Raw genomic sequence first — 16,450 nt, forward strand, 5'->3', positions numbered from 1 at the left:
CGGAGCTTTACTCTGTATCTAACCAGTGCTGTACCTGCCCTGGGAGTGTTTGATGGGACAGTGTAGAGGGAGCTTTACTCTGTATCTAACCCGAGCTGTACCTGCCCTGGGAGTGTTTGATGGGACAGTGTAGAGGGAGCTTTACTCTGTATCTAACCCCGTGCTGTACCTACCCTGGGAATGTTTGATGGGACAGTGTAGAGGGAGCTTTACTCTGTACCTAACCCCGTGCTGTACCTACCCTGGGAGTGTTTGATGGGACAGTGTAGAGGGAGCTTTACTCTGTATCTAACCCGTGCTGTACCTGCCCTGGGAGTGTTTGATGGGACAGTGTAGAGGGAGCTTTACTCTGTATCTAACCGGTGCTGTACCTGCCCTGGGAGAGTTTGATGGGACAGTGTAGATGGAGCTTTACTTTGTATCTAACCCGTGCTGTACCTGCCCTGGGAGTGTTTGATGGGACAGTGTAGAGGGAGCTTTACTCTGTATCTAACCCATGCTGTACCTGCCCTGGGAGTGTTTGATGGGACAGTGTGGAGGGAGCTTTACTCTGTATCTAACCCGTGCTGTACCTGCCCTGGGAGTGTTTGATGGGACAGTGTAGAGGGAGCTTTACTCTGTATCTAACCCGTGCTGTACCTGCCCTGGGAGTATTTGATGGGACAGTGTAGAGGGAGCTTTACTCTGTATCTAACCCATGCTGTACCTGCCCTGGGAGTGTTTGATGGGACAGTGTAGAGGGAGCTTTACTCTGCATCTAACCCATGCTGTACCTGCCCTGGGAGTGTTTGATGGGACAGTGTAGAGGGAGCTTTACTCTGTATCTAACCTGTGCTGTACCTGCCCTGGGAGCGTTTGATGGGACAGTGCAGAGGGAGCTTTACTCTGTATCTAACCCGTGCTGTACCTGCCCTGGGAGTGTTTGATGGGACAGTGTAGAGGGAGCTTTACTCTGTATCTAACCCGTGCTGTACCTGCCCTGGGAGTGTTTGATGGGACAGTGTAGAGGGAGCTTTACTCTGTATCTAACCCGTGCTGTACCTGCCCTGTGAGTGTATGATGGGACAGTGTAGAGGGAGCTTCACTCTGTATCTAACCCGTGCTGTACCTGCCCTGGGAGTGTTTGATGGGACAGTGTAGAGGGAGCTTCACTCTGTATCTAACCCGTGCTGTACCTGCCCTGGGAGTGTTTGATGGGAGCGTGTAGAGGGAGCTTTACTCTGTATCTAACCCGTGCTGTACCTGCCCTGGGAGTGTGTGATGGGACAGTGTAGAGGGAGCTTTACTCTGTATCTAACCCGTGCTGTACCTGCCCTGGGAGTGTGTGATGGGGACAGTGTAGAGGGAGCTTTACTCTGTATCTAACCCATGCTGTACCTGCCCTTGCAGAATCACACGAGACTTTAGAATTGTTCGTAGTGGAAATCTGGATCACACTCCCACAAAAAGCTGTTGAGGCTGGGGGTCAACTGAAAATATCAAAATGGAGATTGACAGAATTTGTTGGTTATGGGTGGTGAGGATTATGGAACCAAGGTGGGTAGATGGAGTGAGATACGGATTAGCCGTGATCTGATTGAATGGCGGAATAGGCTCAAGGGGCTGAAACGCCCCGTCCTGTTCCGAGGTTCCTTCCCCACCCTGTGCAGATTGTGAATCTCCATCACCTGTTGTAGAGGTGAGTAAAGGGGATTTAGTCCATCTGTGACCAGACCATAACCACAAGCCCGTCTGGGTATCACACCTATACGGTCCGTGAGGTTATTATTAGATTCACACCCAGACATTGTGCCTTTACTTGTCGACCTATTCTATGTGATAACATGAACAGTCCACCGGCGCGCTCGAGGCCTTCCACGACCGGTGGGTACCGGGGGGACTGGCGTGCATCATCACCACCAAAAATAGAACTTTAATTTCATTTGTTAAGTTCCCTTTAAACTTTTTTTTGTTATGTTACAGGTTTTATTGGTTGTGCCCCTTTAAAAAGGGGGCACATGGTTGACTTTTAACAGGCAATTGCCTGTGATAAGGGGAAAAAATAACATGAACAGTCAAATCAAGGGAATCATCAGCACAACAGTTTGAAAGATTAAACAGCAGTACAAGAATTCATAAAACATTCATCCGTTCCACGTTCTACAGGGCCCTGCGCTACAGAACAGTGTGAACTCGCTGGTGTGTCAGCAGGTAATTGGAGTTTTTAAAGCTCTTCCCACAGTCAGAACATGTAAATGGTCTCTCATCAGTGTGAACAAGCTGGTGTTGCTTCAGCTCCCCAGAGCTTTTAAAGCTCTTCTGACAGACAGAACATTTAAAGTGTCTCTCATCAGTGTGAACAAGCTGGTGTCTCAGCAGTTTATTGGAGTATTTAAAGCTCTTCCCACAGTCAGAACATGTAAACGCTCTCTCATCGGTGTGAACAAGCTGGTGTTGCTTCAGGCTCCTGGTGCATTTAAAGCATTTCTGACAGACAGGACATTTAAACGCTCTCTCATCAGTGTGAACAAGCTGGTGTATGGTCAGAGTCCCGGGTCTTTTAAAGCTCTTCCCACAGTCGGAACATTTAAAGGGTCTCTCATCAGTGTGAACAAGCTGGTGTCTCAGCAAGGTAGATGAATCAGTGAATCCCTTTCCACACACGGAGCAGGTGAACGGCCTCTCCCCAGTGTTAACAAGCTGGTGTCTGGTCAGACCCCTGGGGCTTTTAAAGCTCTTCCCACAGTCAGAACATTTAAACGGCCTCTCATCAGTGTGAACTTTGTGGTGTGCCTGCAGGTTGGATAACTGTGTGAATCGCTTCCCACACACGGAGCAGGTGAATGGCCTTGCCCCAGTGTGAACTCGCTGGTGTGTCTGCAGTTTGGATGACACAGTGAAACTTTTCCCACATACAGAGTAGGTGAACGGTCTCCCTCCATTGTGAGACCGCTGGTGTTTTGTCAGATTCATGGAGCTTTTAAACCTCTTCACACAGTCGGAACATTGAAACGGTTTCTCATCAGTGTGGACAAGCTGGTGTCTCAGCAGGTGGGATGTGCAAGTGAATCCCTTCCCACACACGGAGCAGGTGAACGGACTGTCCCCAGGGTGACTGTGCGGATGAACTTCTGACGTAGACGGGGAACTGAATCTCTTCCCGCCGTCCCCACCTTTACCCGGTTTCTCCCCGGTGTGACGGTGCACGTGTCTTGCCAGGTCAGGCGATCGGCTGAATCCGAGTCCACACACGGAACACGTGTGCGGTTTGTCCGCGCTGTGATCGCTGCTCTCTCCTTCCATGTGCAAAGGCCGATGATATTCAGGTCCAGATGAATCGAGCGACTCTGTCAGACCCTGACGTGATGTTTGGTCTGAGCTTCCTGTCTGTAAATGCTCCACTTTTAAAACCCTGTAAAAGGAGTTTAGAAAGGGGGTAAGAGGGAGAATGTTGTCTCATGTCGCCCTTTCTCAGCCCAGGGGCAGTGAAGCTGATTTTCAGGCCCCAGCTGCTGCACAGGTTGGTTGAAAGGATCAGCATGGATCGGTCCTTGGACCCCAGCTATTCACAATATATATTAATGATCTGGATGAGGGAACTAGATGTAATATCTCCAAGTTTGCAGACGACACAAAGCTGGGTGGGCGTGTGTGCTGTGAGGAGGATGCCGAGAAACTCCAGTATGATTTGGACAGGTTGGGTGATTGGGCAGAAGCATAGCAGATGCAATATAACGTGGATAAATGCGAGGTGACAGATCAGCCATGATCTTATTGAATGGCGGAGCAGGCTCGAGGGGCCGATTGGCCTACTCCTGCTCCTAATTCTTATGTTCTTATGTTATCCACTTTGGTTTCAAAAACAAGAAGGCAGATTATTATCTGAATGGCAATAGATTGGGAGAAGGGGAAGTGCAACGAGACCTGGGCGTCCTTGTGCACCAGTCGCTGAAGGTAAGCATGCAGGTGCAGCAGGCGGTTAAGAAGGCAAATGGTATGTTGGCCTTCGTAGCAAGAGGGTTTGAGTACAGGAACAAGGATGTCTTGCTGCAGTTGTACAGGGCCTTGGTGAGACCACATCTTGAGTATTGTGTGCAGTTTTGGTCGCCTTATCTGAGGAAGGATGTTCCTGCCACGGAGGGAGTGCAGCGAAGATTCACCAGACTGATACTTGGGATGGCAGGAATGATGTATGGGGAGAGATTGGGTCGATTGGGCTTGTACTCGCTGGAGTTTAGAAGAATGAGAGGGGATCTCATTGAAACCTATAAAATTCTAACAGGACTGGACAGACTAGATGCAGGAAGGATGTTCCCGATGGTCGGGGAGTCCAGAACCAGGGGTCACAGTCTAAAGATAAGGGGTAAGACATTTAGGACAGAGATGAGGAGGAATTACTTCACCCAGAGAGTGATGAGCCTGTGGAATTCTCTACCACAGAAGGCAGTGGAGGCCAATTCATTAAATATATTCAAGAAGGAGTTGGATATATTTCTTAAGGCTAAAGGGATCAAGGGATATGGGGAGAAGGCAGGGACAGGGTACTGAATTTGGATGATCAGCCATGATCTCATTGAATGGCGGAGCAGGTTCGAGGGGCCGAATGGCCGACTCCTGCTCCTATCTTCTATGTTTCTCTCCCTAACATCTCTGAGGCTAAACCACACCATTTGCAACCTTGGTGTCATATTTGACCCTGAAATGAGCTTCCGAACACATATCCGCAGCATAACAAAGACCGCCTACTTCCACCTCCGTAACATGGCCCGTCTCCGCCCCTGCCTCAGCTCATCCGCTGCTGAAACCCTCACCCGGGCCTTTGTTACCTCTAGACTCGACTATTCCAACGCACTCCTGGCTGGCCTCCCACATTCCACCCCACGTAAACTTGAGGTCATCCAAAACTACCCGTGTCGTAATTCAACGCCAAGTCCTGTTCACCCATCACCCCTGTGCTCGCTGACCTACATTGGCTCCCGGTTAAGCAATGCTTCGATTTCAAAATTCTCATCCTTGTTTTCAAATCCCTCCATGGCCTCGCCCCTCCCTCTCTTAGTTATTCCCTTCAGCCTCACAACCACCCGCCCCCCGCGATAGAATCACAGAAAAATTACGGCACAGAAGGAGGCCATTCGGCCCATCTTGTCCGTGCCAGCCGATTAAGTGCTATCCACACTAATCCCACTTTCCAGCACTTGGTCCGTAGCCTTGTAGGTTACGGCACTTCAAGTGCACATCCAAGTACTTCTAAAATGTGATGAGAGTTTCTGCCTCTACCACCCTGTCAGGCAGTGAGTTCCAGACCCCCACCACCCACTGGGTGAAAACAGTTCTCCTCAACTCCCCTCTAAAGCTCCGACCAATTACTTTAAATCTATGCCCCTGGTTGTGGACCCCTCTTGTCAAGGGAAATAGGTCCTTCCTATCTCGGCCCCTCAGAATTTTATACACCTCAATCAGGTCTCCCCTCAGCCTCCTCGGTTCCAAAGAAAACAAACCCCCCCCACCCCGAGACATCTGCGCTCCTCCAATTCTGCCCGCTTGAGCATCCCTGATTATAATCTCTGCACCATCAGTGGCCGTGTCTTCTGTTGCCTCGGCCATAAGCTCTGGAATTCCCTCCCTGAACCTCTCCACCTCTTTCATAGAAAATAGGAGCAGGAGTCGGCCCCTCGAGCCTGCTCCGCCATTCAATGAGATCATGGCTGATCAAAGCCCACCTCTGTGACCAAGCTGCTGGCCATCTGCCCTAATTTCTCCTTATGTGGCTCGGGGTCACATTTTTCAATGTCTTACAATACTCCTGTGCAGCGCCGTGGGACGTTTTCCTACGTTAAAGGCGCTATAGAAATACAAGTTGTTGTTGTTCTCATTGTTGGAGGTGAGCTCTGAACAGGCCCCGCCCCCTCCCCCTACTCCGCGTGCGCCGCTCCAAGATGAGCGCGGGTTCTGAACAGGCCCCGCCCCCTCCCCTACTCCGCATGCGCCGCTCCAAGGTGAGCGCGGGTTCTGAACAGGCCCCGCCCCCTCCCCCTACACCGCATGCGCCGCTCCAAGGTGAGCGCGGGCTCTGAACAGGCCCCGCCCCCTCCCCTACTCCGCATGCGCCGCTCCAAGGTGAGCGCGGGTTCTGAACAGGCCCCGCCCCCTCCCCCTACACCGCATGCGCCGCTCCAAGGTGAGCGCGGGTTCTGAACAGGCCCCGCCCCCTCCCCCAACACCGCATGCGCCGCTCCAAGGTGAGCGTGGGCTCTGAACAGGCCCCGCCCCCTCCCCTACTCCGCATGCGCCGCTCCAAGGTGAGCGCGGGCTCTGAACAGGCCCCGCCCCCTCCCCTACTCCGCATGCGCCGCTCCAAGGTGAGCGCGGGTTCTGAACAGGCCCCGCCCCCTCCCCTACTCCGCATGCACCGCTCCTAGGTGAGCACGGGCTCTGAACAGGCCCCACCCCCTCCCCCTACACCGCATGCACCGCTGCAAGGTGAGCACGGGCTCTGAACAGGCCCCGCCCCCTCCCCCTACTCCGCATGCGCCGCTCCAAGGTGAGCGCGGGCTCTGAACAGGCCCCGCCCCCTCCCCCTACTCCGCATGCGCCGCTCCAAGGTGAGCGCGGGCTCTGAACAGGCCCCGCCCCCTCCCCTACTCTGCATGCGCCGCTCCAAGGTGAGCGCGGGTTCTGAACTGGCCCCACCCCCTCCCCCTACACCGCATGCACCGCTCCAAGGTGAGCACGGGCTCTGAGCAGGCCCCGCCCCCTCCCCCTACACCGCATGCGCCGCTCCAAGGTGAGCGCGGGCTCTGAACAGGCCCCACCCCCTCCCCCTACACCGCATGCACCGCTCCAAGGTGAGCGCAGGCTCTGAACAGGCTCCGCCCCCTCCCCCTACTCCGCATGCGCCGCTCCAAGGTGAGCGCGGGCTCTGAACAGCCTCCTCCCCCTACTCCGCATGCGCCACTCCAAGGTGAGCGCAGGCTCTGAACAGGCCCCGCCCCCTACCCCTACCGCGCATGCACCGCTCCAAGGTGAGCGCGGGCTCTGAACAGGCCCCGCCCCCTCCTCCGCATGCGCCGCTCCAAGGTGAGCGCGGGCTCTGAACAGGCACCGCCCCCTCCCCCTCCGCCGCTCCAAGGTGAGCGCGGGCTCTGAACAGGCCCCGCCCCCCTCCGCCACTCCAAGGTGACCGCGTGCTCTGAACAGGCCCCGCCCCATCCTCTGTATGCGCCGCTCCAAGGTGAGCGCGGGCTCTGAACAGGCCCCGCCCCCTCCCGCTCCTCCGCATGCGCCGCTCCAAGGTGAGCGCGGTCTCTGAACAGGCCCCGCCCCCTCGCCCTACTCCGCATGCGCCGCTCCAAGGTGAGCGCGGGCTCTGAACAGGCCCCGCCCCCTCCCCTACTCCGCATGCGCCGCTGCAAGGGGAGCGCGGGCTCTGAACAGGCACCGCCCCCTCCCCCTACTCCGCATGCGCCGCCGGGCCCCGCTCCCGAGGATGAGCCGCTACTGCACCTGCGCAGCGCCTCGCATTCTGGGTCGGCCCGGGCAACCGCGAGAGTCCGGATCACCGGCGGAAAGTGAGTTTAATCAGGGTTTTTTTATATATAGCGGAGAGAAGCGCGGGCAGGGAGATAAATAAAAAGAAAATACAAACCGCACCGTCCCAGCGCCCTCCCGGCACCGAGCGGAGCGGATTGAGCGGCCACAGCCCCTTGTCTTCTGCAGGGAGCCGGACTGGGCCACGTCATCAACTCCACGGCGGTGACTGACGGCAGTTCCGACCAATAGGGAGAGAGCGGGCGGAGCTTGGAGGACTGAGTTGGCGGCGGGTCCTCCAACCAATCGGGGTGTCCGAGGGGCAGGACTTCTGCCGCCTGCTTCTCCCGCTGCTGAGGCAAGTGGAATGCAGCAGAGGGCGCTCTTGTGAGTTTGGGGCTCAGGCCTGTTAGTGGAGCAGTGCAGAGGGAACTTTACTCTGCACTGGGCTTTACTCCCTCAGCACTGCACTGGAGGGGCAGCACAGAGTTTTAGACTCCAGTCTCTGGAGTGGGACTTCAACCCACAACCTTCTGACTCAGAGGAGAGAGTGCTGCCGCCTGAGCCACGGCTGACACTCTGCATCTAACCCATGCTGTACCTGCCCTGGGAGTGTTTGATGGGACAGTGTAGAGGGAGCTTTACTCTGTATCTAACCCGTGCTGTACCTGCCCTGGGAGTGTTTGATGGGACAGTGTAGAGGAGCTTTACTCTGTATCTAACCCGTGCTGTACGTGCCCTGGGAGTGTTTGATGAGACAGTGTACAGGAAGCTTTACTCTGTATCTAACCCGTGCTGTACCTGCCCTGGGAGTGTTTGATGGGACAGTGTAGAGGGAGCTTTACTCTGTATCTAACCCGTGCTGTACCTGCCCTGTGAGTGTATGATGGGACAGTGTAGAGGGAGCTTCACTCTGTATCTAACCCGTGCTGTACCTGCCCTGGGAGTGTTTGATGGGACAGTGTAGAGGGAGCTTCACTCTGTATCTAACCCGTGCTGTACCTGCCCTGGGAGTGTTTGATGGGAGCGTGTAGAGGGAGCTTTACTCTGTATCTAACCCGTGCTGTACCTGCCCTGGGAGTGTGTGATGGGACAGTGTAGAGGGAGCTTTACTCTGTATCTAACCCGTGCTGTACCTGCCCTGGGAGTGTGTGATGGGGACAGTGTAGAGGGAGCTTTACTCTGTATCTAACCCATGCTGTACCTGCCCTTGCAGAATCACACGAGACTCTAGAATTGTTCGTAGTGGAAATCTGGATCACACTCCCACAAAAAGCTGTTGAGGCTGGGGGTCAACTGAAAATATCAAAATGGAGATTGACAGAATTTGTTGGTTATGGGTGGTGAGGATTATGGAACCAAGGTGGGTAGATGGAGTGAGATACGGATTAGCCGTGATCTGATTGAATGGCGGAATAGGCTCAAGGGGCTGAAACGCCCCGTCCTGTTCCGAGGTTCCTTCCCCACCCTGTGCAGATTGTGAATCTCCATCACCTGTTGTAGAGGTGAGTAAAGGGGATTTAGTCCATCTGTGACCAGACCATAACCACAAGCCCGTCTGGGTATCACACCTATACGGTCCGTGAGGTTATTATTAGATTCACACCCAGACATTGTGCCTTTACTTGTCGACCTATTCTATGTGATAACATGAACAGTCCACCGGCGCGCTCGAGGCCTTCCACGACCGGTGGGTACCGGGGGGACTGGCGTGCATCATCACCACCAAAAATAGAACTTTAATTTCATTTGTTAAGTTCCCTTTAAACTTTTTTTTGTTATGTTACAGGTTTTATTGGTTGTGCCCCTTTAAAAAGGGGGCACATGGTTGACTTTTAACAGGCAATTGCCTGTGATAAGGGGAAAAAATAACATGAACAGTCAAATCAAGGGAATCATCAGCACAACAGTTTGAAAGATTAAACAGCAGTACAAGAATTCATAAAACATTCATCCGTTCCACGTTCTACAGGGCCCTGCGCTACAGAACAGTGTGAACTCGCTGGTGTGTCAGCAGGTAATTGGAGTTTTTAAAGCTCTTCCCACAGTCAGAACATGTAAATGGTCTCTCATCAGTGTGAACAAGCTGGTGTTGCTTCAGCTCCCCAGAGCTTTTAAAGCTCTTCTGACAGACAGAACATTTAAAGTGTCTCTCATCAGTGTGAACAAGCTGGTGTCTCAGCAGTTTATTGGAGTATTTAAAGCTCTTCCCACAGTCAGAACATGTAAACGCTCTCTCATCGGTGTGAACAAGCTGGTGTTGCTTCAGGCTCCTGGTGCATTTAAAGCATTTCTGACAGACAGGACATTTAAACGCTCTCTCATCAGTGTGAACAAGCTGGTGTATGGTCAGAGTCCCGGGTCTTTTAAAGCTCTTCCCACAGTCGGAACATTTAAAGGGTCTCTCATCAGTGTGAACAAGCTGGTGTCTCAGCAAGGTAGATGAATCAGTGAATCCCTTTCCACACACGGAGCAGGTGAACGGCCTCTCCCCAGTGTTAACAAGCTGGTGTCTGGTCAGACCCCTGGGGCTTTTAAAGCTCTTCCCACAGTCAGAACATTTAAACGGCCTCTCATCAGTGTGAACTTTGTGGTGTGCCTGCAGGTTGGATAACTGTGTGAATCGCTTCCCACACACGGAGCAGGTGAATGGCCTTGCCCCAGTGTGAACTCGCTGGTGTGTCTGCAGTTTGGATGACACAGTGAAACTTTTCCCACATACAGAGTAGGTGAACGGTCTCCCTCCATTGTGAGACCGCTGGTGTTTTGTCAGATTCATGGAGCTTTTAAACCTCTTCACACAGTCGGAACATTGAAACGGTTTCTCATCAGTGTGGACAAGCTGGTGTCTCAGCAGGTGGGATGTGCAAGTGAATCCCTTCCCACACACGGAGCAGGTGAACGGACTGTCCCCAGGGTGACTGTGCGGATGAACTTCTGACGTAGACGGGGAACTGAATCTCTTCCCGCCGTCCCCACCTTTACCCGGTTTCTCCCCGGTGTGACGGTGCACGTGTCTTGCCAGGTCAGGCGATCGGCTGAATCCGAGTCCACACACGGAACACGTGTGCGGTTTGTCCGCGCTGTGATCGCTGCTCTCTCCTTCCATGTGCAAAGGCCGATGATATTCAGGTCCGGATGAATCGAGCGACTCTGTCAGACCCTGACGTGATGTTTGGTCTGAGCTTCCTGTCTGTAAATGCTCCACTTTTAAAACCCTGTAAAAGGAGTTTAGAAAGGGGGTAAGAGGGAGAATGTTGTCTCATGTCGCCCTTTCTCAGCCCAGGGGCAGTGAAGCTGATTTTCAGGCCCCAGCTGCTGCACAGGTTGGTTGAAAGGATCAGCATGGATCGGTCCTTGGACCCCAGCTATTCACAATATATATTAATGATCTGGATGAGGGAACTAGATGTAATATCTCCAAGTTTGCAGACGACACAAAGCTGGGTGGGCGTGTGTGCTGTGAGGAGGATGCCGAGAAACTCCAGTATGATTTGGACAGGTTGGGTGATTGGGCAGAAGCATAGCAGATGCAATATAACGTGGATAAATGCGAGGTGACAGATCAGCCATGATCTTATTGAATGGCGGAGCAGGCTCGAGGGGCCGATTGGCCTACTCCTGCTCCTAATTCTTATGTTCTTATGTTATCCACTTTGGTTTCAAAAACAAGAAGGCAGATTATTATCTGAATGGCAATAGATTGGGAGAAGGGGAAGTGCAACGAGACCTGGGCGTCCTTGTGCACCAGTCGCTGAAGGTAAGCATGCAGGTGCAGCAGGCGGTTAAGAAGGCAAATGGTATGTTGGCCTTCGTAGCAAGAGGGTTTGAGTACAGGAACAAGGATGTCTTGCTGCAGTTGTACAGGGCCTTGGTGAGACCACATCTTGAGTATTGTGTGCAGTTTTGGTCGCCTTATCTGAGGAAGGATGTTCCTGCCACGGAGGGAGTGCAGCGAAGATTCACCAGACTGATACTTGGGATGGCAGGAATGATGTATGGGGAGAGATTGGGTCGATTGGGCTTGTACTCGCTGGAGTTTAGAAGAATGAGAGGGGATCTCATTGAAACCTATAAAATTCTAACAGGACTGGACAGACTAGATGCAGGAAGGATGTTCCCGATGGTCGGGGAGTCCAGAACCAGGGGTCACAGTCTAAAGATAAGGGGTAAGACATTTAGGACAGAGATGAGGAGGAATTACTTCACCCAGAGAGTGATGAGCCTGTGGAATTCTCTACCACAGAAGGCAGTGGAGGCCAATTCATTAAATATATTCAAGAAGGAGTTGGATATATTTCTTAAGGCTAAAGGGATCAAGGGATATGGGGAGAAGGCAGGGACAGGGTACTGAATTTGGATGATCAGCCATGATCTCATTGAATGGCGGAGCAGGTTCGAGGGGCCGAATGGCCGACTCCTGCTCCTATCTTCTATGTTTCTCTCCCTAACATCTCTGAGGCTAAACCACACCATTTGCAACCTTGGTGTCATATTTGACCCTGAAATGAGCTTCCGAACACATATCCGCAGCATAACAAAGACCGCCTACTTCCACCTCCGTAACATGGCCCGTCTCCGCCCCTGCCTCAGCTCATCCGCTGCTGAAACCCTCACCCGGGCCTTTGTTACCTCTAGACTCGACTATTCCAACGCACTCCTGGCTGGCCTCCCACATTCCACCCCACGTAAACTTGAGGTCATCCAAAACTACCCGTGTCGTAATTCAACGCCAAGTCCTGTTCACCCATCACCCCTGTGCTCGCTGACCTACATTGGCTCCCGGTTAAGCAATGCTTCGATTTCAAAATTCTCATCCTTGTTTTCAAATCCCTCCATGGCCTCGCCCCTCCCTCTCTTAGTTATTCCCTTCAGCCTCACAACCACCCGCCCCCCGCGATAGAATCACAGAAAAATTACGGCACAGAAGGAGGCCATTCGGCCCATCTTGTCCGTGCCAGCCGATTAAGTGCTATCCACACTAATCCCACTTTCCAGCACTTGGTCCGTAGCCTTGTAGGTTACGGCACTTCAAGTGCACATCCAAGTACTTCTAAAATGTGATGAGAGTTTCTGCCTCTACCACCCTGTCAGGCAGTGAGTTCCAGACCCCCACCACCCACTGGGTGAAAACAGTTCTCCTCAACTCCCCTCTAAAGCTCCGACCAATTACTTTAAATCTATGCCCCTGGTTGTGGACCCCTCTTGTCAAGGGAAATAGGTCCTTCCTATCTCGGCCCCTCAGAATTTTATACACCTCAATCAGGTCTCCCCTCAGCCTCCTCGGTTCCAAAGAAAACAAACCCCCCCCACCCCGAGACATCTGCGCTCCTCCAATTCTGCCCGCTTGAGCATCCCTGATTATAATCTCTGCACCATCAGTGGCCGTGTCTTCTGTTGCCTCGGCCATAAGCTCTGGAATTCCCTCCCTGAACCTCTCCACCTCTTTCATAGAAAATAGGAGCAGGAGTCGGCCCCTCGAGCCTGCTCCGCCATTCAATGAGATCATGGCTGATCAAAGCCCACCTCTGTGACCAAGCTGCTGGCCATCTGCCCTAATTTCTCCTTATGTGGCTCGGGGTCACATTTTTCAATGTCTTACAATACTCCTGTGCAGCGCCGTGGGACGTTTTCCTACGTTAAAGGCGCTATAGAAATACAAGTTGTTGTTGTTCTCATTGTTGGAGGTGAGCTCTGAACAGGCCCCGCCCCCTCCCCCTACTCCGCGTGCGCCGCTCCAAGATGAGCGCGGGTTCTGAACAGGCCCCGCCCCCTCCCCTACTCCGCATGCGCCGCTCCAAGGTGAGCGCGGGTTCTGAACAGGCCCCGCCCCCTCCCCCTACACCGCATGCGCCGCTCCAAGGTGAGCGCGGGCTCTGAACAGGCCCCGCCCCCTCCCCTACTCCGCATGCGCCGCTCCAAGGTGAGCGCGGGTTCTGAACAGGCCCCGCCCCCTCCCCCTACACCGCATGCGCCGCTCCAAGGTGAGCGCGGGTTCTGAACAGGCCCCGCCCCCTCCCCCAACACCGCATGCGCCGCTCCAAGGTGAGCGTGGGCTCTGAACAGGCCCCGCCCCCTCCCCTACTCCGCATGCGCCGCTCCAAGGTGAGCGCGGGCTCTGAACAGGCCCCGCCCCCTCCCCTACTCCGCATGCGCCGCTCCAAGGTGAGCGCGGGTTCTGAACAGGCCCCGCCCCCTCCCCTACTCCGCATGCACCGCTCCTAGGTGAGCACGGGCTCTGAACAGGCCCCACCCCCTCCCCCTACACCGCATGCACCGCTGCAAGGTGAGCACGGGCTCTGAACAGGCCCCGCCCCCTCCCCCTACTCCGCATGCGCCGCTCCAAGGTGAGCGCGGGCTCTGAACAGGCCCCGCCCCCTCCCCCTACTCCGCATGCGCCGCTCCAAGGTGAGCGCGGGCTCTGAACAGGCCCCGCCCCCTCCCCTACTCTGCATGCGCCGCTCCAAGGTGAGCGCGGGTTCTGAACTGGCCCCACCCCCTCCCCCTACACCGCATGCACCGCTCCAAGGTGAGCACGGGCTCTGAGCAGGCCCCGCCCCCTCCCCCTACACCGCATGCGCCGCTCCAAGGTGAGCGCGGGCTCTGAACAGGCCCCACCCCCTCCCCCTACACCGCATGCACCGCTCCAAGGTGAGCGCAGGCTCTGAACAGGCTCCGCCCCCTCCCCCTACTCCGCATGCGCCGCTCCAAGGTGAGCGCGGGCTCTGAACAGCCTCCTCCCCCTACTCCGCATGCGCCACTCCAAGGTGAGCGCAGGCTCTGAACAGGCCCCGCCCCCTACCCCTACCGCGCATGCACCGCTCCAAGGTGAGCGCGGGCTCTGAACAGGCCCCGCCCCCTCCTCCGCATGCGCCGCTCCAAGGTGAGCGCGGGCTCTGAACAGGCACCGCCCCCTCCCCCTCCGCCGCTCCAAGGTGAGCGCGGGCTCTGAACAGGCCCCGCCCCCCTCCGCCACTCCAAGGTGACCGCGTGCTCTGAACAGGCCCCGCCCCATCCTCTGTATGCGCCGCTCCAAGGTGAGCGCGGGCTCTGAACAGGCCCCGCCCCCTCCCACTCCTCCGCATGCGCCGCTCCAAGGTGAGCGCGGTCTCTGAACAGGCCCCGCCCCCTCGCCCTACTCCGCATGCGCCGCTCCAAGGTGAGCGCGGGCTCTGAACAGGCCCCGCCCCCTCCCCTACTCCGCATGCGCCGCTGCAAGGGGAGCGCGGGCTCTGAACAGGCACCGCCCCCTCCCCCTACTCCGCATGCGCCGCCGGGCCCCGCTCCCGAGGATGAGCCGCTACTGCACCTGCGCAGCGCCTCGCATTCTGGGTCGGCCCGGGCAACCGCGAGAGTCCGGATCACCGGCGGAAAGTGAGTTTAATCAGGGTTTTTTTATATATAGCGGAGAGAAGCGCGGGCAGGGAGATAAATAAAAAGAAAATACAAACCGCACCGTCCCAGCGCCCTCCCGGCACCGAGCGGAGCGGATTGAGCGGCCACAGCCCCTTGTCTTCTGCAGGGAGCCGGACTGGGCCACGTCATCAACTCCACGGCGGTGACTGACGGCAGTTCCGACCAATAGGGAGAGAGCGGGCGGAGCTTGGAGGACTGAGTTGGCGGCGGGTCCTCCAACCAATCGGGGTGTCCGAGGGGCAGGACTTCTGCCGCCTGCTTCTCCCGCTGCTGAGGCAAGTGGAATGCAGCAGAGGGCGCTCTTGTGAGTTTGGGGCTCAGGCCTGTTAGTGGAGCAGTGCAGAGGGAACTTTACTCTGCACTGGGCTTTACTCCCTCAGCACTGCACTGGAGGGGCAGCACAGAGTTTTAGACTCCAGTCTCTGGAGTGGGACTTCAACCCACAACCTTCTGACTCAGAGGAGAGAGTGCTGCCGCCTGAGCCACGGCTGACACTCTGCATCTAACCCATGCTGTACCTGCCCTGGGAGTGTTTGATGGGACAGTGTAGAGGGAGCTTTACTCTGTATCTAACCCGTGCTGTACCTGCCCTGGGAGTGTTTGATGGGACAGTGTAGAGGAGCTTTACTCTGTATCTAACCCGTGCTGTACGTGCCCTGGGAGTGTTTGATGAGACAGTGTACAGGAAGCTTTACTCTGTATCTAACCCGTGCTGTACCTGCCCTGGGAGTGTTTGATGGGACAGTGTAGAGGGAGCTTTACTCTGTATCTAACCCGTGCTGTACCTGCCCTGTGAGTGTATGATGGGACAGTGTAGAGGGAGCTTCACTCTGTATCTAACCCGTGCTGTACCTGCCCTGGGAGTGTTTGATGGGACAGTGTAGAGGGAGCTTCACTCTGTATCTAACCCGTGCTGTACCTGCCCTGGGAGTGTTTGATGGGAGCGTGTAGAGGGAGCTTTACTCTGTATCTAACCCGTGCTGTACCTGCCCTGGGAGTGTGTGATGGGACAGTGTAGAGGGAGCTTTACTCTGTATCTAACCCGTGCTGTACCTGCCCTGGGAGTGTGTGATGGGGACAGTGTAGAGGGAGCTTTACTCTGTATCTAACCCATGCTGTACCTGCCCTTGCAGAATCACACGAGACTCTAGAATTGTTCGTAGTGGAAATCTGGATCACACTCCCACAAAAAGCTGTTGAGGCTGGGGGTCAACTGAAAATATCAAAATGGAGATTGACAGAATTTGTTGGTTATGGGTGGTGAGGATTATGGAACCAAGGTGGGTAGATGGAGTGAGATACGGATTAGCCGTGATCTGATTGAATGGCGGAATAGGCTCAAGGGGCTGAAACGCCCCGTCCTGTTCCGAGGTTCCTTCCCCACCCTGTGCAGATTGTGAATCTCCATCACCTGTTGTAGAGGTGAGTAAAGGGGATTTAGTCCATCTGTGACCAGACCATAACCACAAGCCCGTCTGGGTATCACACCTATACGGTCCGTGAGGTTATTATTAGATTCACACCCAGA

At 55.0% G+C, this 16,450-nt stretch overlaps 1 protein-coding gene across 1 annotated transcript; it reads right to left on the reverse strand.

The window, feature by feature from the left end:
• Positions 1-1,347: 1,347 nt before the first annotated feature.
• Positions 1,348-12,074, reverse strand: LOC147096924 (uncharacterized). The gene is made up of 2 exons (XM_085972578.1): positions 9,492-12,074; positions 1,348-3,094 (listed from the first exon to the last, which is right to left on the reverse strand). The coding sequence occupies exons 1-2, from the start codon at positions 10,613-10,615 to the stop codon at positions 2,155-2,157; spliced, it is 2,064 nt and encodes a 687-aa protein (XP_085828704.1). The 5' UTR covers positions 10,616-12,074; the 3' UTR covers positions 1,348-2,154.
• Positions 12,075-16,450: the final 4,376 nt, after the last annotated feature.

This window comes from Somniosus microcephalus, chromosome 33 (genome assembly GCF_052327205.1).
Source record: "Somniosus microcephalus isolate GS21.2 chromosome 33, FLI_Smic_1.0, whole genome shotgun sequence".
NCBI lineage: Eukaryota > Metazoa > Chordata > Chondrichthyes > Squaliformes > Somniosidae > Somniosus > Somniosus microcephalus.

Coding starts and splice junctions, on each gene's coding strand:
- LOC147096924 (XM_085972578.1), bottom strand. CDS start 10,615: ATGGAAGGAGAGAGCAGCGATCACAGCGCGGACAAACCGCACACGTGT. Junction 3,095..9,491: donor CAGCGAGTTCACACTGTTCT/GTAGCGCAGGGC, acceptor TCATCCGCACAG/TCACCCTGGGGACAGTCCGT.